General features: G+C 37.3%; 2 protein-coding genes and 1 long non-coding RNA gene across 3 annotated transcripts in view; 2 read left to right on the plus strand and 1 right to left on the minus strand.

Annotated features, from left to right (window-relative positions):
• The first annotated feature begins 348 nt into the window (after window positions 1–348).
• On the plus strand, window positions 349–16,192 carry LOC148672830 (coiled-coil domain-containing protein 17-like). Its single transcript, XM_088628796.1, has 13 exons — window positions 349–671; window positions 1,648–1,806; window positions 2,127–2,256; window positions 3,098–3,251; window positions 3,815–3,943; window positions 7,331–7,470; window positions 8,048–8,188; window positions 9,221–9,372; window positions 10,021–10,103; window positions 11,447–11,662; window positions 12,093–12,315; window positions 14,067–14,177; window positions 15,201–16,192. The coding sequence occupies exons 1-13, from the start codon at window positions 537–539 to the stop codon at window positions 15,351–15,353; spliced, it is 1,926 nt and encodes a 641-aa protein (XP_088484922.1). The 5' UTR covers window positions 349–536; the 3' UTR covers window positions 15,354–16,192.
• Window positions 16,193–16,303: 111 nt separating this feature from the next.
• On the minus strand, window positions 16,304–18,760 carry LOC148672831 (uncharacterized). The gene is made up of 4 exons (XR_015935883.1): window positions 18,577–18,760; window positions 18,212–18,420; window positions 17,084–17,255; window positions 16,304–16,558 (listed from the first exon to the last, which is right to left on the minus strand). It is a non-coding gene; the product is annotated as an uncharacterized LOC148672831 (long non-coding RNA).
• A 414-nt stretch (window positions 18,761–19,174) lies between these two features.
• The window catches only part of lrp13b (low-density lipoprotein receptor related-protein 13 b), a 35,324-nt gene continuing 28,093 nt past the window's right edge, over window positions 19,175–26,405 (plus strand). The window contains exons 1-9 of the mRNA XM_088628795.1: window positions 19,175–19,320; window positions 19,982–20,119; window positions 20,689–20,919; window positions 22,135–22,248; window positions 22,492–22,611; window positions 23,436–23,561; window positions 23,911–24,114; window positions 24,366–24,534; window positions 24,610–24,778. Of these exons, the coding sequence (XP_088484921.1) occupies window positions 19,260–19,320; window positions 19,982–20,119; window positions 20,689–20,919; window positions 22,135–22,248; window positions 22,492–22,611; window positions 23,436–23,561; window positions 23,911–24,114; window positions 24,366–24,534; window positions 24,610–24,778 (1,332 nt within the window). The 5' untranslated portion in view covers window positions 19,175–19,259. The remainder of the gene's footprint in view (window positions 19,321–19,981; window positions 20,120–20,688; window positions 20,920–22,134; window positions 22,249–22,491; window positions 22,612–23,435; window positions 23,562–23,910; window positions 24,115–24,365; window positions 24,535–24,609; window positions 24,779–26,405) is intronic.

Genomic DNA, 26,405 nt, shown 5'->3' on the forward strand with positions numbered 1-26,405 from the left:
TTGTCCATATCCACGCCACCAGCATTAGAGGCCTGAATATCACCGACCTGCCATAAAGATATTCCAAAATAAAAAAGACAATAATAATCTGTATCTTCGTATAGCGCTTTTTACCACACCCCTTAAGGCGCTTCATCTTGAATTACCCTTAAATTTAAAGATGGGCAAATTCATAACTTTTTTTCTAATGTATTTGTGTTATTTAATATCTGATTTTCCAGAACTTTATGCATGAAAACTATATACAAAACACATGACAAATACAATTATTATTAAATACGCGTTCCTTTTTTCCTTCATCTCTGGGTGGTGTGCTATTTGTGTTTAAATACAACGCCTCCGTTACTAACCAGCTTCAGATCTCTGTGTTTGTTAGGCTAACTGTGAGACGGGGGTGGGTCGCCGCAGGGAACGAACTGAAGAAATATCTGTTTACTTTAACAACACGCAGTTAACCTAAAAACGGAGATTATTTAGAACTAATGTGAAGCTAAAAAGACACGCTTTTGTTTATTTCTGGGGATTCGAACATAGCAATGACGGACTTTTTCAACTGTTCAAACTGCAACATGTCTTTCAAATCTGCGCTTTTGCTCGGGAAGCATAAAGAAAAGTTCTGCATTGGAGGAGATATTGGCAAAACCAGAAAAACGCAGACTCCTGAAGATATGGTATTGGCTTATTAATTGTATAAATTTACTTTCGGAATAGCGATACATCGATTTTAGTACTCCATTACAGTGGGTATAGGCTAAATCATCGGTGCAATGCCATCGTAATAAAACTGAAATGCGTTCAGATATTAGTTTATACCGTAAAATTGTCTTAAATGCACATTTGGCAACCGAAATAAAATATATTATAAAATTATTATAACATATATAAATTGCGTTTGTTCCACCTGTGTGGGAAAATGATTAAATTTCTGTTACCGGTACTTAATATTCTTGAAGGAAAAAACACCATATTCTTCAACACAATTTAAAGCAGTAATGAGATATAATACTTCAGAATAAAGATATTTGCTTATTCATTTTTATTTATACATTATTGGAACGTTAATTTGAGTTTCTCTTTGTGAATATGTGTGTACAAGATCGTAGCATACTAAAATGTCCTACTTTGACACTTCTAGACATAACAGCTATCATAAAATAGAGAAAGCAAAACCACCAATCTTTGGCTTTGTGCAACATGCAGGACTGAAGTAGGATGATAATGCAGAAAACAGGTGCTATGGACAGGGACTCAACTTTGTGTAGTCCTTTGAATGGCACTTGTAATAAAGAGGCCACTCAGAGTTTGAGGCACCCAAGGAAGAAGATTAATTTATAGTCATATAGACAGTTTATAGTCACATGTCTAGAGACAACCAGTTGTCATTCCAGTTATCTTTTTTATGTTGAAACACTTGCGGTTGCTACAGTATCCTCATACTGTATCTGCCAGGTAGGAATTCATCTTATATACTGTATTGGTTTTGATGGATGACATTACAGGAAGAAGGAGGCTTGTCCCACTTGGACCTACACAGATTTGAGTTTGTGTGTCTTCTCTGATTCTATCTTTACTGTTCAAGAACAATCCCTTTGTTCAAGTGGTCACTGTGATGCGACGGAGGTCTACAATGTTCAGCTCTCATTTTAGATCGAAAGAGTGAAGGATTATAAGAAGAGACGTGAGGAGCTGCGAAAACAGCATGAGGTGCGCGAGAGGCGGTTACTTCGCGAGATGGAAAACAGAACAACGAGCTCAGGCCCTGAGGTTCAGGAAGTCACCCACACCATGAAATCCACCAGTCAACCAGTAAGTTCAGTGCTTCTTCCTTCTTTCCTTATATCTTGTCTGACTTCTTTGATGTGTTGATTGGCTGGTTGATGGACTGATTCTGTGTATCTTAATCAGGAATTTAAGATAGCCCAAATTAATTCAGCCCTGTTTATTATGAGGGCATGATCAAAGACCGTCCCATGCATGCTTAGTGACTTTCATGAAAAGGGATAAGCCATGCCTTCGCATAAATTGGCACAAAATAACAAGATGTTGGAAGAATGCAGAATTCAGTAAACTGACTCTCCCTTTCTGCTTCTCATTATTGCTGTCTTCCATGCACTGTCTCTCTGCAGACAGGCCAAAGCTCCAGAGCCCTGTGGATGCACGAACATGACACCCAGGTGAGGCAACTGGCAGAGAGTCATGGGAAACATGTGACTGAGATTGCTAACGAGAACAGAGAACTAGAAAAACAACGAAAAGGTAATTAATATCATTAGTGCAAGATTAAGATTGGTGCAATAAATATTTTCAGTGACAAAATAAATTTGATTTTAGCAGATGAATCTAGCAACATCTTAGTAGTTCCTAGCAAGACCTCTTTGTGAGGTCATGTTCCATACTGGGTCTTCCTGTGTGGTGTTTTGTGTCTCTTCATTATTGCTTGGTCTCTGCACTGGGCTTTCAGACATGGCTCTTTACAATGGCTTGTACCTAAGGGCCTGACCTGACATTAGTTAAGGATAATTAACAGTTTAAGATCCATGGAAAAAGATTAAGGACTCCTAAGTGATGCATAATTGAACTACTGTAACTAGTCCCACAGTTTTTCAGCTGGTCAGGATAAATCAAGGAAACGAGCTGCGTTTTAGATTAGAGTCCCCAGGAGACATAACTAGGAAGATCTTTGCTGGTTTGAATTTCACATAATGTATGAGACTCAGTTCAAGGCGTCTTTTCTAATGTAATATGCCCTTATGGTTTTGGATTACTGAAATCATTTTTCAAAGTGCTCTGACATCTAATTAAAGATGCCAGTAGATTGCAATCACTTCTAATATAAACTAAAGACACATCACGTGAAGTTCTATTTTTAAACATACCAACATAATTACTGGCTTCTCCAACAATCTTTTGCAAAAATTATTTCTTGAAATATACATGTACAGATGATATCAATAGTAAGTTTTTTAATCAGATATTCTTTCCAACAGGCTGTGATTATGATATACACTGAATTGACAAGTTTCAGACTTTTCAGGAAATATTTAATTTTGAAACTCTACAAAAAGTATGTTTGTAAATTGTTGATTTGTTTTTGTAGAAATTGACTCACGATTACAGGAGCTGTCTGAACAAACAAAGAACATGTCACAGGTGAAGAAAATGCTAGAAGAACTAAAAGCTCAAGAGCAAAAAAATGCCCTTCTACTGGAGACCTTGAGGGAACAGCTCCAGTTTCTTCAAATGGAATCAATGTATGTTGATTTTTAAAGCGTCTTTTCTTTCTATGAGTTTAATTTACATATTTGTGTTTTGGTGTAGTTCCCGGAAGTTGTTATCTCCTTATCTTTCCCTGTGATTGTTTTTGTATTCTGTGTTGTTGCAGTCTTACAGTTACAATAGGCCTGATTCTTTATATATAATATATATAATAATAATAATTATGCTCTGGCAAATTTAATGTTTAATTTCAATGTTTAAATAAAATTTGTATAATTAAGAATTTTAAAAAGTTATTTTTCTGATTTACTTAAAAATAACAATGAGTACAAATAAAAATAGCTGCGTGTTAAGCGCGTCTTTTTTTCTGGAGATGGGCTTTTTCTAAACAGGAAAAATATTTTCATTAACAACCTTCTTCCTCCACGCATATTGTGCATGATTGTAACTGACTGGGCTCTTGACATTTAAATTGACTACAATGTGAAGTAATGTGTTGATGTGTTGAGCAGGAAATGGAAGATAAGCCCTGTGAATATCTTGAGGGTAGCAGAAGCAACAAGGATGTTGACCATTTGACTTGTTTTTTTCACTGCAGGAGGAACAAAACTGAAAGCAGGCACAGTGATTCACGCCTCTATACCTTCAAGAAAAAGGAAAGTGACAAAACTCATTCCCATACCTACATCCCATTCTATGGAGGAGGTGCGCTGTCTTCAGAAATTAGGTGTGTGGTATTTCCCCAGCATCACTTCCTGCCTGAGCAGGCCACAAGACAATCTCTCTTAATAACCAGATTCAGAAGTTTCTTTTCTCAAAGTTTGCCATGGCTGATTTTGAATGGTTGGTCTTTTTCATATGCTTTTTTGCATTGTTACAGAGTTTGGAATGTAGTCTACCTTTTATTTCACCACACTTTCCTGAATTATACCGTGGCAATGCAATGATTTCAGCATATTTAGAATTTTCTTAAGGGTTATAGTACACAAATCTTATCAGCCTTTACAGTGATCATTTATATTGTTTTCATTGTATAGCATACTAAAGCAAAATTAACACACAGTAAAGCCAGAGAAAAGCAAAGTGAAAGTATAAAATATAGAGCATCAACTTGATAAACACACAAATGCATGATGCAGGTTCAATACTGTACATCTTCATACAATATAGTTGTTTTTTCCACTTTCTTACCATAGTTCACTTTTATAATGCTTTGGGACCTTAGAGAAACCAAAAAAGGGGCAGTTCAGTAAGTTAACCAATGATCTTGATCGAAAGAGGACACAAGGACTGTTATTTATCAACAGAGGAAATTCAATTCAAATATACTGTAGAATGAACAAACTCCAAAGAACAGTAACCCATTTTTTAATGATGAAAAAAAGAATAACCAAAGGACAAATAAGAAACAACCTCAAAAGCAGGTTTACTGGTTCTGAAGGAAAATTTCCTGTATAAGCTTTTGCAGCCTTATTATTTTTTAATTAAATGAATTTAATCAACAGAACTTTGCCAACCAAAAATCATTTTACTTAAACTGACAAGAAAAAGGCTTGTGTTTGTCTTGGTTTAGAAAAATCCTCAATTTTTCCCATCATTCATGAAGCTTATACATATTCTCATGCACAATCCTTGAAACACAGTTGCAGAAGGATGTCAGGTCAAGCTAACCTGCAAAATAAAATGTCTTTTCAGCTGCATTTTTTTCTTTTTAAGTGTTGTTGGGTGTGCACACATTGGGCTCTGTGTTAAAGTTAATGCTGTGCTCTAATATTAGCATGTTTTTTAACTCATGCATAGAAAGTCATCACTGAGTGGGCATTCTCCAGAGATCGTGACACTTTTGTTGGAGAAACTCCATTTGCACCTGAATGTCACAGGGTGACAGAGGTGGAAGCAGGGCAACAGCTTGGGGGTACTTGCATATAACAGCCAGCGTCTTTGGTAGGGTGTGTTGTCCTTTTTTCTTTTCTCTTTCTCTTTTGTGCCCACTTGCCTTTCCTTTTAAAAGCTCTTCCTGCCACATTTGCGGAAACAATACAGCAGACAGCTGTCTACCTGGAATGGAATGGCACTAATTACCGTGTGGTAAGAGGTGACACGTGAGGTGTGTGAAGTTGTAGAGCCCGTGGGGACTGGCCCTAGAACAGAGTGGTGGAAAAAAAAACAGAGAGAAAGAAAAAACCAAGCTCCACACCAGCTGGAAATCTGCATGCCAACATGATACTCAAAAAGTCTTATGCCTGGCTTGCTTCTGTGATCACCTGGACAGTCTCCAGTTGCCTTACTTGTGCAGGTACAGAAGTCTCTTCCTCCTCCCGCCAATGTCTCTGTTGTGGATGGCCAGGGGGGCAAGACTAGTTGAATGGAACATTACCAAAGGAAGGCATTGGCAACTGAGATAATGTGCTGGGATGTGATTTCCTTTTATTTTTCTTGTGGGTTTGGCAGTGGAAATTGGTCCTAAAGAGCTGAGGAAAGAGGCGACAAAAGCAAAGAAAGCTAACTAGTACTGTACAGTATTTTTTTTACATAATTGCATATTTCTCTTACAATAAGTTACCACAGCTTACTCTAGGAAAAAAACAAAACAAGAAAAAATAAGTATCTGCAAAAGACACACACAAATTCAAATTAATCCCATAGTCTCCAGTCACCAGGAAAGGTTTCAAGGGCTACACCTTCCACGCCACACAGTTCTGTCCCTCTCTGTTACTTGCAATTTCCCCCCCAAAAAAATCTCAACACGCCCCACTTTGCTGAATTAGCTCGGCCCAACATCTGCCACATTGAAGAAGAAAGCTCAGAGCCACCCTTCAGCTGTCTTTGACTTCCTATTCCACATGACAGTTGTTGCTTGGGATGGGATGAAATGCTGGGCCTGGAGTAGTTGAGAACTGATTGTGAATTTTCTGCTGGGGCTGTTTTCTTTCTTTTCCTTCTTCTGATAAGAAGCAGACCACTCTTCAGAAACACAGAGGGCAGCAGCACAGAGAAACCCTCTGGTGTGGGTCTATCAGTAATTGAAGGAAAGCTAGCCATGTCTTTCTCACTGAAACAAACTGGGGCCCCCTGGAGGATTTTCCTAGAATATCCCAGCCATTGCAGACGCTGGGTTGTGCAGATTTATCATTTTTCTCTTCTTCCAAATATTGACTATTGGAACTTTTCTATGGTCATTTTATGTGTGCTTTTTTATTTTTGTAGATATATTATTTTACTTCCTTTTTTTGACTCTCTACTCCTAACCTTCTAGCTTGTAGACCCACCCTGATAGCAAAGGTCAGATACTCCTTTTGAGCAGTAAGGATTTTTAGGCTTTTACTGTTTTTTTACTGTTACAGTACTCTTTTACTGTTTAAGCGGGCTGTGTTTACCCCCTCGTCATTATGGCTTACATTTTAGGATAACATTTCCAGTGTTGAATCTCCCTGTCTTGTGCTGGTCTGTTGATGTACTGGTGGCTACAGCACCCCCAAGTTGTCACTATTGTAACACTGAGGTTTAGCGGCTTTCATGATGGATCATGAGGTTTGCTTTTGTGTTTAAAACACACTGATACAGACTAACATAACTGACATTGCAATTTTTAGTACTAAAATTATTAAATTATTATTAAATGTATATTAAAAAAATATTATACAGAATACTGTCAGCAGCACTGAATCTATTAATGGGATAGGCACAAAATAGAATAAAAAAGCTAAAAAAATGTTTAAGTGTAAATTAGTCTGTTTGGTTATGGCAGCAGTCATGTTTATCTCCGTGTACCCTTTTGCTTGATTTCGCCTTCAGTCTAGCGTATGTAATAGCACTGGTTCACAAATAAATCATTAAACTCATCACAGGAAAAAGATGTGCTGAACAAATTGTGACCTATGTTTATGATGTTCTTAAAATGTGTTTAGCAGTATGAAAGTCATGAGCTGACAGACAGTGAAACCATACAGTGGTGGTGACATGAGAGTTTAATTAGATAAGTCACAATCTTTTATTTAGATTTCATTCCTTTTTTTCTGTTTACACAGGTGGCATGTTATTATTCTCGGATAACAATAGTTTAATTCCAAGAAAGCATTGCTTTAGCTCCCTGTGCATTCTCTTAATTTCTCAGTGCTCTACGGCTGACCTATCTGCAGAACGGTGGGAACGATCAATTGATCTTAGCGCAGCTGCATGATCTACTGAATGAAGCACTGCAGGTGGAACAACAGGGAAAACACATACATCCCAGTGAAATAAACAGCCATAAGAGTGAGTTCTCTCTGACTTTGCCTCCACTGTAAGGGAGAGATAGTGGGACTCCTGAAATGTACATAACTGTTAATGTGTTCCCCAATGTTTAAACAAAGTACTTGTAATTTTGTTTCTTCACTTTTCACTGTTTGACAAATGTTTCCACTCTTATTGTAGCTGACGGAAATCTTGGCATTCTCCTGTTACAAGTGTAAATGAGACTTTAAAAATATATAAGAATAAATGCACCATTGGATAGCATTGCTTCAAATGAACCTGGGCAATATTTTTGTTTGCCCTTCATGAGTAAAGTGCAGTAGCTTTTGAGATGTCAATATTCAAGGATATTGTGCTGTCAGTTATAAATAAAGACTAGAGAAACACATGCATTGCACTATTTTTAAAGTACCAAAATTCACTATAACACTCATGCAGGATAAATCTCAATGGAAACTCTCATGTCTGTAGCGAACATATGCTTTAGACATCAGATAAGGGAGAAAAGGTAAGAAATTAAAAGGTAAGGCATAAAATGATGCAGAAAGGACTCCAAGCCTTGGAAGGTAATGGCTTCTTTACCTGTTTCAAACTACAGGGGAGTATGATTCAATCAGGCGTCATCTGAACAGGGACCTCATTGCTGTAGAGATAGAAAATCAGCGTCTGAAAGAAGATTTTATGAAACTTCAAATGAAAAGGAGAAGGGATCCCAGGCAGCTAAGAGCCCCACACAAATGTAAGCTCACATTTTGTTTATTTTATTTGCAGTCCCTCAACAAAAGAAGTGCACAATTCCTCATAACTGAGTCCTCTCACAACCAGCTTGTATTTCACATAAAGCCTGGTATGTTAATGTGGTCCTAATCACTTAAATTAACACTAAAGGAGTTATGCTAAGCATTAAACCTAGAAAGCATTCCTTGCCATAAGGTAAACAATTTTTTTTCACCAGAAAAGATTCTTTCTCCATTCTAGACAAGCACATGTGACTTTTTATGAAAAATGAAACAGCTATTCAAAAGGCATGGAAGCTTAAAACAGTATATAATTATGATTGTGAATTAATTGCAGTAAATATTAAGAATAGCATAAGAAGATACAAATGGGAAGCAACTTTTCAGCCTCTTCAAGCTGCTTCTTGAAAGTCTCTGCCTACAAATTAGATAAAAGGTCTAAGCAAGAATAAATATAGATTGTATTAATAGGATGCACAGTGGCATGGTGATCAGCATTATTGCCTCTTGTTTCCTGAGTTCAAATCTAGACAATCATATGGATTTTCTGTGAGTGCCATAGTTTGCTCAAATAACATTCCTAAGATATGCAGGCTACATGTATTGGTATTTCTAAAATGTAGGTGTACAGTATATGTCCTGTAATAGACTGGCATCCCATCCAGAGTGTAGTCCTGCCTTGTACATTGTGCTTTGTGGAGACTCTAGGTTACTGCGACCCTTCCCAGGAATAAGTGGTTTTCACACAATATAGAGCCCTTATTATATTCTTAAAACCTACTGGTTTCGCTGCAGGAATTTCAGTTTCCATCTATCCATTTTCTAACTGTTTTATCCAATACAGAAATGCTAGGGAGCAGGAGCCTGGAATGTGAATATCTTGTAATATAGCTGTTGTTATATATCATTTTATACTATCCAAGCTATGTAATATGTTAGGTTTTATGTATTTTAAATCTATACTTTTTTAATATATTAGATTTAGATTTTTTTAATGCAGTTTCTGGTAAGCCTTTAATAATGACTACTGACAGACAGACCTGGTGACCAGAAAATAAAGGCTCTGAAAGCAGATATTGACCTCCTGAAGCAGCAGATTGAGATACATCGGCTCAGGCGCAAGGTGAAGCCTGCAACAGTGCAGGCACCAGAAGAGCGGACATCTCTTTCTCCTCTCCCTCCACTGGTATGGCTACAGATATCCTCACCTCCATGTGCAAATACAATTTTGTATTAGGTTATGGTACTCTTTAATTTTCCCTCAGTACTTCAGTGCTTGTGGTGTAAATATAAATCCTGACAGACCTGTCTGTGCCAGGGCCTAGCGTGATGCATGAGGTAAGATAGATAGATACTTGATTGATCCCGTGAGGGAAATTGCAGAGAATGTGGTAAGAATACCACATTGTGTATACTCACATTTGTGCAAGCTATTGTGTGACATCCACACTGTAATCTCTGTGTCAAGGCTGCTGATTTTAATATACAGAAATGTGTATGTACAGCATGTACAACAACTTCCATTGGTTTTTGTACACCAGATGCACAGACAGGTATCAAAAGCCACTGGAAACAGATGGGATAGAAACTAATATAACTAATGCTGTACATAACAGACAAAAAACACAATACAGAAGTAGAAGCTAGCTCCAAAAAGTATTCATATCTTTAAAATGTGACATACTTTTTTAATTGTGCACTAAAATAGAAATAGTATTTCTTTAACGTATTTCTTCATGTACAGCTACTGTACCTAAAAAATTGCCAACATATTTTGTGACCGTATCATACACAATTAAAATGTGATTATTTGGATGTTTATGTATTTATTTAGGAGGATGTGAGATTGCAGACACCAGCCCTTGTAAAACATTACTTAGAAGCTAACGATTTAGGACCTGCTCCTTACGACCCAGTGTAAGTCAGTGTTGTCTTTCATAAGACATTACAATTGTAATTTGTGCAGTGACAGAAAACATTGCCTTGTGTTTCTTTGTCTGTTAAAAGTTTATTATATGTAATTCAGATTCATTACTCAAAGCAAGGCAAGGAAGCTGATTGGTTTAAGACTGTAGTGCTGTGTACTTACTTTTTGGAATACTCAAAATGTATTCTAGCCTCTTCAGATTCGTATATACCCTTTGCAAAATGTTATTCTTGATTAAAATGAGAAGTTATATTGCTCCATAAAACTACCTAAATATACAAGGGTTTCGAAAGACCACATGGATGAACAACTTAACTGGCTGGAAATTTGCAGAGGATGATCAGCAGCTCAGGTCACCATGTTGTTTGCTTAAAAGACAAAGAATATAGATTAAGTATACAGCAGATAGGGAGAAGCAAAGCCATCTTCACCATAGTTGTCCCCCTCACTGAACAGAATTAAGTATTGTCCACTGAACAGTTTTAGGCTAAATTTAGGAAAAACAGATGACATGTTTTCATATTGGTGGTTACATTTCATTTTTTAAATCTTTCAGGCAGAGTTTGTTACCCATGTAAATTTGGGTGCCTTTTTGTTAGGGACAATAGGTTGTCTTTTTTAGCATCAGTTTAGTGGACAGCTTAGTTTAATGGACACCTCTGGATGATTAGTTTGGATTAAAGTGATTTGGGGAGTTGATTTTAGGGATGTAGTGAAGAAGGCTGGAAATAAGGAGATGGACTCTTCTATTTCTGTGTTTTGTGCTTATTTGCTAAGTATTTGTCTTTCAAGTTACATTTTCTACTACCAATTTTCACAGAAAATTAAACAGCCTTGCATGGTATTCCCTGATGTTAGCTTTCATAAATTGCTTGTACTGAAGCCGGTGCTGTGACTGACTGATAAAAATAATTACTCTAAAAAAGATTTAAACTTAACTGCTTTAACTTCTGTTCAATCTCTAATTCTGCTGCCTCCCCTCTCATATAACAATGTGCTTTTGTTTTAGTAGAAAACATTTAAACTGTGCTTGTTTTTTCTTAAAAGCCTAGCAAAACCAATTAACTCAGGAGCTACATATTGTATAATGTGTCTTAATGTGTGAATGGCCACTGTACAGTATGTTGAATCTAATGACAGTCAAACACTTAAAACATGGTTGTACCTCTTGATAAAGAAAGTGGTGTGCACACCCATTTTGCATTTTCCGTTAAGGTGTATTAAGGATTTTTTAAAAATAAAACTTTACCACATGAAGCATAAGAGGCCAGATGTCAATACTGAACTGTGAACCCTGAGAGTTTAGCAAGCTCTTGTGTGTGATTCTTTGCAGAGCTGGCTTTGTGGTGTTTTATGATTTCCTCTTGGGTCTGGATCCATTCTATCGAGTCTGCCGCTTGGTGGTGGGGTTGTACAATGGGCCACAGGAAATGGGCAACCCATCTTCACTGCCTCCTGTCTACTGTGAGCCCACCAGCCTGTCTCTATATCACCCTGATAACAGGAAGGGGAACCTGGCAATGCTTGCGATAAAACAGGCTGTACCTAGGTAAGGTGAAGTTCTGGTAAGTCCAACAGTTGACAGCCTTGAAGCACAGGGCACAAAGTGGAACCAAACCTTAAACAGAATTCCAGTCCATCACAGATCCCACTCACACAAACTGGGACAATTTAGAAACACCAGTAACCTGAAAATCCACACAAACACAGGGACCAGAAAAGCTGTGAGGCAGCAGAGCTAACTGCCTAATAAGTCACCAGGTTCATCTTCTTCAAAATGTGTTTCTCTTACGCACATTAGGAGTAAACTTTTTACTTTTTCATACTTTACATTTTATTAAAAGTAAACTCATACTGTTTACGTATTGTATCAAATGTACTTTTAAATCCTTTTAGATACTCTATATATATGAACTGTAAGACAGTACAATAGCCATGATTGTGCCAAAGTGAGCAGTTATATATTTTTTTCTTTCTAGAGTACGGCCCTCTCCTACTATCTCTCTAACCCTGGAGTTACAGGCCTCAGGGGGATATGACCCTTATGGACAGGAAGTGAGCCACCTCATATCAAGAGGCTGGGTAAAGGTTGACATTTTTGACACTCACAATCGAGTAATCAGTGGGAGGTGGAAAGTGCCTATCCGAATTCTCCCAGTGAAGCCATCCCTGACTACAGGGGAAATGAATGGAGTTGCTCAGGTAACCCGTCTATGTGCGTCAGAAGAGATCCGTCATTTCCATACACTTTATTTTTATTTTCCTGAAATGCTCCAATGCCAGAAATAGAAATATTCATGTATTGTATTTATGCAAAGCATTAATATAAGGAACCCCCAGTCAATTTGTCTGCCTGCTCAGCAGCACATAATAGAGAGCTAGATTGAGCAGAGTTCCTTACTTCACCAGAACAATTTCAGAATCTCAATCAAAGCAGTGGTATGTGTAGTTCAGTTACACAAGCCATTAGCTTTATCACCAAAGCCCTCAGCTAAAGGCTATCCTTCTAAAATACAGGACAGGACAGGTCTACAGATGTTTTCTAAAACTTGTAGAATGCATGCCACATCGCATTCAGGCTTTTCTCACTGCTTGCAGAGACTCAGCATGGGAGTTCTGATATTTTGGTGAATCAATACATCATTTTTAATGTTTACCAAGGCATCATGTGGCTTAGTGGGTTGACTGGGAACCAGGAGATTGTGGGCTCAAAACCCTGGTGAGGCACTGCTGTTGCAGCCTTGAACAAGATACTGTACTTCACCCAAATTGATCCAGAGGACTGCCCAGTTAGGTTAAATCTTTGGTCAAAAGCATCAGCCAAATAAATAAATTAATTCATGAATAATGAGAGAGTTAATGATTTGTGTTAGTTATTTGTTGGTATGCAGGTATTTTCTGGCTTTCTTTGGCTGAAACATCAATATCTATATTCTGGACAGGGTGGTCAGGATCAAAAAAATGAAGAATTGGCCATTATGAGGAAGGGATTGGTGGGGTGTTATAAGCACATAATTCTGGAAGTGAAGGGGTTAATGACTTCTACTATACACCTAGGGTTGAGATTATACCATAAATAGAAGGTCTTCCTTTCTCCCACTTTCATGTCTAAATCCATTAATTTAAGGATTTATGGAGATTACAAATTAAGAACATTGCCAGCTGGCTGAATTAGTTTCAGAGGCCAGTGAATGCACCTCAGGCTTGTCTAAAATTACCTCTTTTAATTAATGCAAAACTTATTTGTATTCTCTATGGGAGCAGGGTGAAATCAGGTTTAGTTTTTTATATTGTATTACATTAATAACGCTTTCATTTTCTACTTCTAAATAGGTGTACCACTTCTTTAATGATTTGATGCTTTCAAGGCTTGGAAGAAACTGCCAAATTGTATAAAGCTATTCAAAATTGCTTTGAATGGGCTGCTGTTAAACGACACTCACTAACACATTTCGGCGCACGATACTAATTTTAGCAGCAGTAGGAACTCGAAAGGCCTCAAGAGAACAGGAAATTGTTCCATCTGAAAAGTAGGCTTAAAAGACACCGGCAAACAAAGTAGTTTCTATTTTTGCAGCACAGTTTGACTCACATATCCAGTTATATGGTTTTTATTGATTGATGAAATTCAGTAGAAGTAGTGATACGTAATTTGTTTAAATCTATTTGGCTGTTAGCCAAAAGATTTTTGTATTTTTTTCACATTTTTAATTAAATTCACAGTCTGCATACTGAGTTAATACTTATCTAATGAAGGAAACATCTTCTAACAGTGACAAATCCAGAACATCAGTGTGCATTTGGGCTGTTACGTTTTAACAGCTGGATTGCTAATATGAAATATGCATGGTATTTCCAAGAGAGTTTCTTTTATTCCACTTCAGAGAAATAGCATTACATCAAACTGTATTTCTAAAGCACAATCATTAATCTTCTTTCCTTTCTCCCTGTAGCTTGATAATGCTGAGCTCTTCTTGCGCATCGTGAATGCCAGAGATGCAGATTTACAGAACTCTGCTCCGATCAGCCAGAGCAACGCTGGGCTTTATAAATACCCACCTCTGGTATGTTGAAAAATGTCTAGAATAAATAATACAACAGCTTTAGATAGAGAGCATACAAATTATGACATTCTATGTACCCTTTTTTGAAGTTGGAAAGGATGTTTACATGACTTAAGAACTAAGGTTTAGAACTACCAATTAAGTAAAGGAAGAGCAGCAACAAATTGTAGAGGTGACTCAAGGTTGACAACTATAGGATCTGGTGAGCAACGCCACAAAAGATGGCAACACCTACTGTACCACAAATTGGTGACAAAAGTCAAAATAACAAGTCCTGCATAGAACATAAGTTAGAACAAAGCAAAATGTAATAAAATCTTAAATCTACTAGACAACTGTAACATAATATATGCATGAAGTAGAAAGTCTTACCACCCTGAATTGGATGAAGTGGTTTGAAAATGGATAGATGGGGTAGATTAATTTAACTTTTTAAAGCAACACAGGGAAGTGGTATTATCTAAAATCAAAACACATGCTGCGGTCGCTGCAACCAGCAGTCTACTTTTTAGCGCAGTGTTAATAAATTTGTGTTTATAAATACACATTTACCATTTAATGATGTTTCTGTTGGCTCAATGCTGAAGTATTGTTACCAATGATTTTAATCTAGAAAGTAGAGTGGAGAACATCCCATCTTTGTAAATAGATTCATCGCTCTGATCTTTAATGACTGTTTAGAGTGTGTGTCGGGTATTTCTTTTTAAATACAACTCTTAATAACACCATGGAACTCAAGATCGGCTTGAATGGATCAATTTGAGTAGCTCAAAAGAAATACTAAAGCAGCGGCTTGCAAGGACTGGGGTTCCTTTCCCACTAGGGATGATACTGAAACTCAGCTTGCAGTTATTTTGGTAGCTCCCAGCAGAACAAGAAAGGATGAAGTGAACCAAGCAAAAACTATAAATTCTGTTCTGCACACAGTACTCCCTTCTGACTTTATAAGATTCTTTTAATAACCATATGATTCACTGATTTGTGTTATTATAGTATACAGTACTTTACTTCTGTTTCCCTCAGAGCGCTGCAAGGACTTCTTTTCCTACAGAGGCTTCTGTTCCAGCTTACCACTCCCGTCCTCGGTATCCCATGTCTCATCTTTTGCACCCGTCTTACACTGAAAGTGTGGACCCCTCACCCCCCACAGGGATGCCGTTTGAAGAACTGGAGTGATTGCCTTTGAATACCGGGGCACCTAGCAAAAGAGACACTGTCCTAACAGTCGCTTAGCGCTATGATCTCTGTCCATATGTTTCAAAAGTCCATGCGTTTACAGTCACAGTAAAATGTTAATGCCCTCTTCTGTCATCAGCAAAATCGAAGGAATCTGTTCTTTATGGAAAAGTTAAGTCACTCACTTTATGCTGATTTTCAGATCATGTTTTGCGTTTTTCAAATTTGTATTATAACATTAATTTGTTTTATGGTGATTTATCAACGTTTTTTGCCTCAGAACAATTTTGCAATGAAGCAGGGCCTGTAGAGGTCTAAAAAGGCCTGTAGAGGGCAGTCCCAGATTCTCTTCCCATTATATTACTGTAGTAATTGTTTAAAGAGATAAATGGTGAATGGATTGTTAAAAAAAATAATAGCAGGTTTTGTAATGTTTTTTTTTTGCAAAGATGAATGCATGTTATGAAGTGTGCTTTATTTACTAGCTCATGAAGCCTATTTTAAATGCACTTCAAAAGACCTGTGGGTTCTGACCATTGATTTACTACTTATTGGGTAAAATTGTCTTACATATAGCTTATCTCTGTAATGTGTATCTAAAATTGTATAATATACAATAATTAATAATTTATATAAATATATATAATTGTCTTAGATTCATATACAGTTAGAAACAGCAACAGCAAGTGATGATTGCTGTTGTCAAAAATTAAACTGCAAACATTACAATCTCTGTCTTCTAAAATTGTAAAAATGTTAAAACTTTAAAAAATGTAAGAACTGTGTTTTCAACAAATAACTAAAACTTGGGGTCTTAGAATAAACCTCAATTTAAAAATGATTTATTGAAAAAAAACTTGTCTGATATTTGCAGGATTGCATTTGTCATGTTGGATTTTTGTCATCTTATCTTATTTGTGCAGTTTTTAGGCACGAAATCACACTGCACATAAAGAGAAAAGTGTTTTACTTAATTTCAAAGGAGAGACAGAAAATAGGTAGGTTAAGAACATGTTTAATGTTAATTGAATTAAACTTGAAGCAAAAGGATTTGCCCAGATGTGTATAGGTTAGTCCATGCTCTGTAGGTGGTTCTCCCAGCTGTACTCAAAAAAGGGATGTCCACTGAAAAGGCACTTGATCTTTAGTATGTAAAGCATTTGCAGTGCTCACTCCCCAGGTTTTGCCATAGATGAACTTCTGCCCTGCAAAAGGAAAGATCACTTGAACTTCAGAGTTATGGTGCTCTCAGAAGACATTGCCATCCCACTCATCCCAATTTTTTACAATAAAATGGTCACTCTTAGTATCTTTCTCCTCCCAGTAATGAATATGCCTTCCCTTTAAAATCTGCCTGTTATGTTCAGGAATTATATATATATTTTCTAGAAAACAAATTCTGGTGTTAATTTGCCTTATTTTAGGTCACTTTACTATGTTATGTAATGTTGTGCTTTTACTGGATACATTCAAACTCCATTCAGCACTCAAGCTCGATTGTTGAATCCAGTCTCTATGAAACATACTTTATAACTGTAGGGTGTTTAAGTCTCAAAATCAATGTCACTGGATCTATGAAAGCTAAGTTTAAACTAAAAATCATGACAGGAATGTGTTGTCCTAGTAATTTACTGGACTACAGCGTTGTCCTAATGGTTAGAACACTTACTATGTTTTATGAGCTTTTCTCAACTCCTGTCTAGTTGTTAACGAGTGGTAATGTGTCTTACCTGGAATATAGCCAGTGTAATTGGGGAGAAGACCACTGTGCATCTTATAAATGACCCTTCCTTGTCTGTTCCATGTGCCTTTCCCAGGTGTCTCACCCTCTGTAGAGAACCAATGAGTGTGTTTTGTCTCCCTTTCTTGCTGTACAGTAGGTGTCACTGTTTTTGATGGCAGCTGAGTTTGAGATTGAAGTATAACAAGGGGGGAAATCATGTTAATGACAGCGAGGGAAAATTGTATTGAAACAATAAATAATTAGCAGTGTTAAAGCAATTGAATACATTTTTCACTTTAGAATTTATTGTATTTTTAAAATTAAATAATACATTTTCCAACTATTTGTCTGTATGGCATAATTAATGATAAAACTGTAATTTAAGATAAAAAATAAGTTTAATACAATTGAATTATAACTATTTTGAATAAACCATTGGCTTAGCATAGGCTGTTCTGCTCTACAGTTACCATGATGACAGATATTTATCTAATTATGTTTATTGAACTGTAACCTGCAGAAAGTAGAACAGTAAATGTTCCTGCACACACTGTTTAAGAAGTTGGTTGGCTTTATCTTGTTTTTGTTGTTCCGTTATTTTTAAATCACCCTGAGCAAGGTATCAAAGACTACAAAAATGTAAAGAAAGTCTTACAGCTTTTTAATAAAATAAGAAATAAACAGTTACAAATATGGTTAAAAAAATCTGTTATTTTACAATTGAATAAAAATGCCTGGTTTAACAGTGAAAACAAAAAAAATAAGATTGAAATAAACTATATTTTCTATCATCAAAGATAGAGCAGTAAACAGACTTCACAACTCTGTAAGCATACTGTGTGTACTGTACACACATATAATGCACAATATATACAAGAAAATTCATATATATATTAATACATCCTATGGTGTTTAGTTGACAGACGCCTGTAAATATATATTAGTAAAATCTAGTTATTATACTTTTGTAGTTATGGTTGCTGTTTAAATAATGCATGGGAGCATAGTAACAATGTCTTGTGGTGATTGGGATTCAGCCGTAGGCAAACGTCGGTATTCTGTGAGTTTACACACACTTTATTTTCGCATGGAAAAAACAGTGATCAGATTTTACACAGAACAGGGCCACACTCACCTTGGGAGTTGCTGAGTCAGTAGGAAAATATCTTTGACCAGAATCTATAGATCCGCACTCACTCCTCTTGGTGCTGCTCGCGGAATCTTCCTCGATTTCATGTTTGATGTTTTCAATAGTGGAGATTGCTACTCTAGTCCTGAGATCATTCTCATTTGAGTCATGATTTTGATATTGGTCATAGAGGCTAAGGTGAGGGTAGATGTACCCTGTAAAATAAAATGCAATAATGGTTCGTGATTTTTATGCATAATAACACATTATGCCTCCTTTCATATTTAACTGAGAGTCAGCACAAATTCTAGGTCAGTTCACGACTACGTTGTGTTCAAATGATTAAATACAGTAAGAAATTCACTTCTTACCACCGTACGAATGCGACCTCAAACTGACAAGATTCGGGTTCCATTCTTGGAAAGGCACCGACGACATTTCAATATACAAATCGATACAGTTCCGCTTACTGATGAAAGAATGTTTTAGACACGCAATATTGCAAAGCTATAGTCTGCTTCAACAGACTGCTGATCCTCCTTCCTGACAACCGTTTCCAACTCACCATGGTGCGCACAATGTTGAAGTGTAAACAAAACTGGTCAGAATCTGCTCGGATTGTTGAATAATATTTAGCTTTTGTTCTAATTGAGGAACATGTCTTTTTTGTGTTTGCCTTTTGCTCAAATGCTTCGAAACTGACCAATGCAGAAGCTTTGATTTTCTATCTAAAAGCATGTCAGTGTCTGTGTTGGGAAATTATTCCAATGACTAACAAGTCAAATTTGTATTAGTTAATTTACCAATTGTAAATTTCGTAACGTCTTCATTTAAATACCCAATTAATAAAGTGTGAATGCTACAAAACCGAACTCCGCGCTCTCATAGCAATTAATTAAATTAATTTCATTACGAACCTCGTTATCACCCCACCCCCAGGAGACATCTGACAAAGAAAAGTATAGCGTGTTAATTAGATGGGTTATGAAGTTATAAAAAGCTTTCCTCAAAGGGCTTTCGCGTTTTATCTAAGCGATGAAATTCACCTCCGGTCATGGCGCTAAAGCATTTACTGTGTGTGGTAACAGTGTGGTGGAATTTTGGATGTTTAACAGGTGAATTTTGCACTATTTCCTATCTGGGCAGCGATCTGAATCATTTGGTTACATCATTACATCAACCTGTTAAATGTTTGTTAAAAAGACAAGGGATAGATATAGAATCTAAGCAACAAGAAACTCACGAATATTATTTTGAAAACCTTGTGCAGCCTGCTGTAAATTGTGAAATTTAGTATTTGGGCTTGCTTTTATGTAATTGTGTTAAACCAGTGCAACATACACTTGAGCTCAGCATTTGAAACCCAGAAGCCGGTTTAATCTTGATGTAACTTAATTCATAAGGTTAAAAATAGTCACTTTTCTTAAAGACTGGCTCTGTCTCTCTTCTTTACAGATAACATTAAGATGATAACATTACAATTAAGTTTTTGTTTATTGAAAGTTGTACAATCCCAGAAATCTTTATTTGATGGCCTTGGTTTCCTTTTGTGAATATTACATTTGACTTCATGGATGTCTGTAAGTCTCAATTCAAATCTTACTTAAGTGGCTGCACTTTTGTAGTCCTGCAGCATTAGTCCTTATGTGCCACAAAACAGATAATAGCTGGAGCTTGTTTTGTAAATGTTGTGGTGGTGCTATATGTGAAGCTGTGAATTATTTTAGTTGTATTATAAATTGTATATCACTATAATGGTATTTTTAATGTTTACAGCATCACAACCACACTTGGCTTTTGGCCAGCAGTGCCTCACTGATGAGTGGCAGTGTGATGATGGGGCTTGCATTACCAAGTCTTGGAAATGTGATGGCCAGGGTGACTGTTTGGATGGCTCTGATGAGCTAGATTGTGGTATGTATCTTAAATGTTGCATGAACAGAACTGCTTGCAGTTTTATTGTGTGAAGTTTTTAAGTACAGATTTACAAGGGATGTTTGTCTAAGAAAATCTGCCTTTGTGTTAAAACTAATGTTTTTCCATCTTTTTCATGTTTCCTTACTACATTTTCTTTAGGATGTATGTGCTATTAGTTTTTAGGAAAATCTGTATATCTGCATGTAAGCCTGTCTTTTTAAACTTTCTACTCATGTCTTTGTAGATCTCTAATTGCATAATGTTACAGATGCCAGTTTAAACTAAGTGTTCAGCAAGAGTCAATTGCAATGCTGTTTGAGACCCTTCACTCTTTGAAGCGTAGTATAAGTATTGGTTAAGTCCTCTTAGAATAAACAAGAGCTTACACATGTATAAAGGATAGAGAGGAAATCTCCTATATTTCTAAACCTTTTCAGTTTTTTTTCCATTGCTCCATGCAAAATCTTTCTGCTGCATGATTTGATGTTTATTGTATACTTTTTTTACATTATACATAAATATTTGTGGAATATATACTTTTTTCGGATTTTCCTCCCCCTTACCAGGGTGTAAAGATGGGGAATTCCATTGCAGAGACGGTTTTGGGTGCGTGGATATTTCAGCAGTTTGTGATGGCAAGCCACAGTGTGATGACCGCTCGGATGAATTGAACTGTGTGGAAAGTCGAGGTTGCCTCAGCGGAGAATGGGAGTGCGTGAACAAAATCTGCATACCTCAAGAACTGCAGTGCAATGGCGTGAATGACTGTATTGATAACTCAGACGAAAATGGTTGTGGTACGTATTTTTAGCATTGGTTTATCTCCTTATTCAGTATTAAGAGCACTTATTCCAAAACGTTGCTTACACTGAACTTATAAGGCTTAAACTCGCAGGGTAACTCAAAAGCACTGAAACATCGAGCTTGGGTTGTAAAGAGTGAATCCTGTGAAAGGGTAGATGAAGACAGAATTGTATGGGCAGCTATCTGTACAAAGACATGTGGAAGTTCATTTTATATTACTGCGCCTACATGAAAAGTGTGCTATACCACATGTAGTTTGTGGTTGAAATATAAAATTTCATATCTTGGAGACCTGTAATTCATTAGATCTTATATGCCACCTTCATATCAATTTGTGAAGTGTTAAGACATTGTTTACTAGGTAATTTAAGTCTAATGCCTAACTGTGGTCCCTGAGCTACAGGGTGTTAACAATCACTAAGCACTTGTGTAAAGCCCCTGCTTCAATTTATTAGAATTAAATTGTCCCAAGACCTTACAAGTTGTTTAAAGTGTGACCAAGAAAATCTTCTGGATTGTGGTTTTACAGGACTGGGCTTTGCCATCCTTTCCCTAGTGAGTTGGCATAAGTGTTTTGCATGGAATTGGAAGCTAAATGTCTATTTGAAAATGGCACTGCCAGATTTGGAATTTTATGTAATGGTACCACTTAATCCAACAACGTATATTAAAAAAAAGGTTGAAAACTTTTGATCTCTCTGAATGGAATAGCAAAGTAGGTACACAAACATATAGCAAGAAAATAAGAAAACCTATACTTGAAAGGTTAAGTAACCAGCAATTCCTCCAATTGTTTTAGTTCAATGTTTTCGAATTGGTTAAGCAATAGATATCTTACTTCTGACATTTTCTAGTGACTTTTTCTGTTACAGTCTAAAGACAACATCTTTGAGGCATATTTACTAATTCAGCTCTTTTTGTGATATGAAAACTATTTTACAGTATGTAGCTTATTTTCAAATAATTGTTGGTTCACAAGGCAGGTCACAAAAAGCTTAAAACTGGCTGCATGAAATATAGGATCTGTGTAAATGTTTATCTTTTTAAACTGACTCTTTTGTTTAACTTTAAACTAGAATTTTAATAAGTGAGTTATTATAGTTTCTACTGATGTTCTACTGTACCATCAATGTGTCCTGTTGCAAGATCACCAATCGTGTATGGCACTCTAAATGATAAGGAGTGTTATAGAATATTTTTTGGTTCAGAGACCTGTGGAGAGATGGATATGAGGTGTTCCAGTGGACGGTGTGTCTCAGCAGACAAAGTTTGTGATGGGGAAGCTCAGTGCTCAGACAGAAGGGATGAGCCAGCTACTTGTGGTAACCTGTTAAATTCTTAATGTGTCTGTTTCTGTTGTAATAGCCTACTTAGGTGTCATACATATAATGCCTAACATAGGCTCAAACATTTGGTATAGCAGAAGAACCTTTTCCCACTATAGAGTTTTCATAAGACCTTAAATTTGGGTGATCCATTATATTCTCTAAATATGTCATTAAATTCACAACACCCAATAAGCAAAGAACCTGTATACCCAATACAGTATATACTCTTCTGAGCAGGGCAAACCTGTGCTGATGCTAATGGGGGCTGCAGTAACACATGTACAGATGGGCAACGAGGAGCTCTGTGTTCATGTCCAGGGGGCTGGAAGCTCTCAAGCAATGGTACTATATGTGAAGGTAAGTGCATGGAATCATTCTTTGGCCTCTAGGGGCTGTAGCAGAGTTGATTATGGGGGAAAAGGACTTGGATGTGCTTCCATGGATGTTTCTAAAGAGCCTCCATAAGTTCAACCGAGTTCATTTTGGACAGTCCTGAGAATTTCTTTGGTGGGTCACCAACTGGTTCTCTTCCTTCTGAACCATACATTCCAAAATAGTGCCCCAGTATAGTGACCAGGGACACTGAGCTGTCTTGTGGAGGGGACCTTTAAGTGAGCTGTGGACTTCTTGGCCACTTAAGATCCCATGACTATTCATTAAAGAAGAGGTGTCAGGCCTAGTCGTGATTTTCAGTCTGAGCTTTTACAATCTGGGTGTCTAGAAGTTTCCTGTAGAATTGATTTGGTGAAGCAACTTCTGACTTTTCCATCTGACCTGCTGTGTAGTGGGTCAGCTGGAGCATAGTGGTTTCTTTGCCTCTCCCAGGCCCAGGTGGGTTTCACAGTTCAGTGGTTGATGTGGAGCCCCCTTAAAGTTGATTGCATTTTGTGCCCTTTCAGGCTCTGCAAAATGTGAGTGCTACCACTCTCAGTGCAGCTGTTTTATATTCTCAGTTTAAACTTAATACACCTGTCAAAGCCTCATTTTAATGCGGTTGGGCTTTCCTTAGTGCACCAGTGTGGAGCAGTAGTCAGGGCTCTGAAAAATGTATCCTTTGTAAGATGGTTTGGATTAGAGCATCAAACACATTTATAATAAAAGGGATATTAAAATCAAAAAGCCCAGATGTGAAGCTAATCATTGCTCAGATCAAGTGGGATTTAATATGGTCTGTTTTGCAGATATTGATGAATGCTCTGAGTCATATGGGCCTTGCTCACAGTTTTGTGAGAATGTGCCAGGGTCCTTCATTTGCAGCTGTGCAAAAGGCTTCCAGCTTCACCAAGGAGTAGTCTGCAGAACTGAAGGTGCATTCCGTTCCTGAAGTTTAAAAACCATTTAGGTTTACATTTAATGTGCATTCTATCAATCTCCCCCTATATTAATCACCTAAGTTCTGCCATCATGTAGCTACATGTAATGATAATATAGATTATTTAATCAGATCTCAATTTTGAGATACCTTAATCACAAAAAGGGGGTAATGATTCACATGATTTCTACTTCTCATATTGGTCACATGTAAAAAACATTTTTTTTTTAAAGATGAACAAAGATGCATTACTACACTGTGAGAAAAGGTACATTTGGGCTGTTTCAAGGATGGTGGAAATGTGCAGCTCAGTTTTGATATTTGTGATGGCTGATGTTTTGCAGAGAGTGGCATTTTGATCCTGACTGTGAAAGAAAGAAGTCTGGGATTCCTAAGCATTCCGTCAGGGGAGTATGATGTTCTTGACATTACAAGAGGTCTTCCTTTGGCAATAGGATTTGATCTTGCAAGGAAATCTTTTTACTGGGCAGATGATCAAGGTGACATTTACAAATCAGAAGAAAAATCAAGCAGACTCCTCTACAAAGGTAAATGTTAATTGTTATAGGATTATCCTCAAAGAGGCCGGTTGCAAAGATTTTCTGTTTAATGGCGAGTTTTTCCAGCATGTGTTGACTGTAAAATGTATACACGCTAACAAAACACATGTAAGCCACATTGTTAACTTTTGCAAGAAAAAAGTTATTTCATTAAATGTTTTAACTTCAGTTGCTTTTTGTATTCTTTGTGAACTACAAAACATTTGAGAATTCATGAGTGACAGGGTTATTTGTTTCAGGTGTGGATGGGATTTGTAGCCTTGTAGTTGATTGGCTTTCTGGTCAACTGTACTGGACGAACTGCAAAAAAAAGGCAATTCAGCTGGGGGCTGGTGATGGCAGTGAGTTTGCCACCATCTTGGAGAAGAACATCAATCCTTTGGAGCTGGCGCTGATGCCCACAGAAAGGTTTGAAAATCTTGCATAAGATTTGCACAACCAACATTAGCTCTTCCTTCACTAACAACTATGATTCTTTTTAAGTGCAATGTTCTGGATAAACAAAGGGGAACATGGTCAAATGAGCATCGAGGCAGCTGGAATGGATGGATCACACAGAAGGGTGGTGACAGTCATCACAGCTCAGAATCCTAGGGGCCTGTTGAGTGATTATACTTCCCGCAGGCTTTATTGGATCAGTGACTATAAAGAGGTACAACTGTGCTCTTATTTTACAGTGAATTTTGTTACAGGTGTCTAATGTAGCTGTTATTGACCAAGGTCTCGGTGTCCCAATAACCACTTAATTCCAATTAATACTGGGTTTCTGATCAGTTAAGCCAGTGGTTCTCAAACTGTGGTACGCGTACCGGCAGTGGTACGTGGAGTTCCGCCAAGTGGTACGCCAAATGACCCTGGAACTGTCGTGTGCGCTGAAAAATCGGGACGGGTTTTCATATTTTGTATTTTAATACGTGTCGAATACGCAGTCTACGTACTACGATACAGTGCGCGCTAATACTTCAGTGGACACAAGAGATACTCTGTAATTCTATACCACTCTATAGGAATGCGTGCTACGGATGCAAGTGACCAATTGTATTTAAAAAAAAGCTACTGTATCTCCAGCAAATAGGGAGAAAGGAGAATGTGCGTGATTTTGGAACTATGCCAACGTTGTAAACAAGGAATGCGTAGAAATACGTGCTACGAACGCAGGTAATCTTGTGACCACACGAAAGCGTGATAACAGAAAAATATTTAAGAACTGTCCTAATTTGAGAAAAATACACCGAGCGTCTCTGTTTCGCTCCCATGCGCATGAAATAAAAACTTTAAATACGGAAATAAAAACGGAAACGCGGAAAAATGCAAGCTTGCGTATTGCTAAAGCAGGTAAGCTACACTATTTTTGAAGAACCTTATTTACCGTTGGCAAGAGAGCTGACACGTATTGTGTGTAGAGAAAAAGCTGCTAAACAGCTCGACCTGCTGCCCCCCTCCCCCTGAAAGACAGTCATTCATAGAATTATTGAAATGAAGGATTATATCAAAAGTACACTGATAGAGCGCGTTAAGATGAGCAGATGTTTTTCACTGCAATTAGATGAGTCTGTAGTCGATTTGGCCAATTTGCTCGTTTACGTTAGATACGAGTTTGAGGGCATGTCCCATGAGGACTTTCTGTTCTGTAAACCGCTACCAACAGGAACTACAGGAGAGCACATATTTCAGCTTCTGAATGAATTTATAGAAGAGAATGGCCTCGACTGGATAAAATGCGTCTGAGTTTGTACAGATGGTGCTAGAGCAATGACAAGCCGACACAGCAGTGTAGTTGCACGAATTAGAGAGGTTGCTCCAGAAATTAATGTATGCATTGCAACATCCACCGCGAGACCTTTGCCGTCAAGAAAATGCCTGACGATTTAATATCTGTTAGACTTCGTTGTGAATTGTATCAAGGCTCAAAAAATTAATTCACATCTGCTTTGCTCAACTAAACAGGCTCACCCCTCTCACTGAAATGGTGCTTTTTTATTAGTTGTTAATGTTTTTTTTTTCTGTAAAACACTTTGAGAAGCCACCTTTAAAGGTGCTATATCAAATAAAGTGTATTATAATATTTATTATATGTATGTGTGAGTGTGTGTGCACACGTGCTCATGTTGGTCATTGAGAATTGCTGGGGTTCCTATGAGATGATGACTTGTAGGTGGTACTTGGATGCTTTGGTTGGATTAGGGGTGGTACTTGGTCCAAAAAGTTTGAGAACCACTGAGTTAAGCGATGGCTGTTTTTCAAGAGTATGCTTTTTTTTACCTAACAAACTCTAGTTT

Source organism: Lepisosteus platostomus, chromosome 4 (assembly GCF_059453375.1).
Source record: "Lepisosteus platostomus isolate fLepPlt1 chromosome 4, fLepPlt1.hap1, whole genome shotgun sequence".
Classification (NCBI taxonomy): domain Eukaryota; kingdom Metazoa; phylum Chordata; class Actinopteri; order Semionotiformes; family Lepisosteidae; genus Lepisosteus; species Lepisosteus platostomus.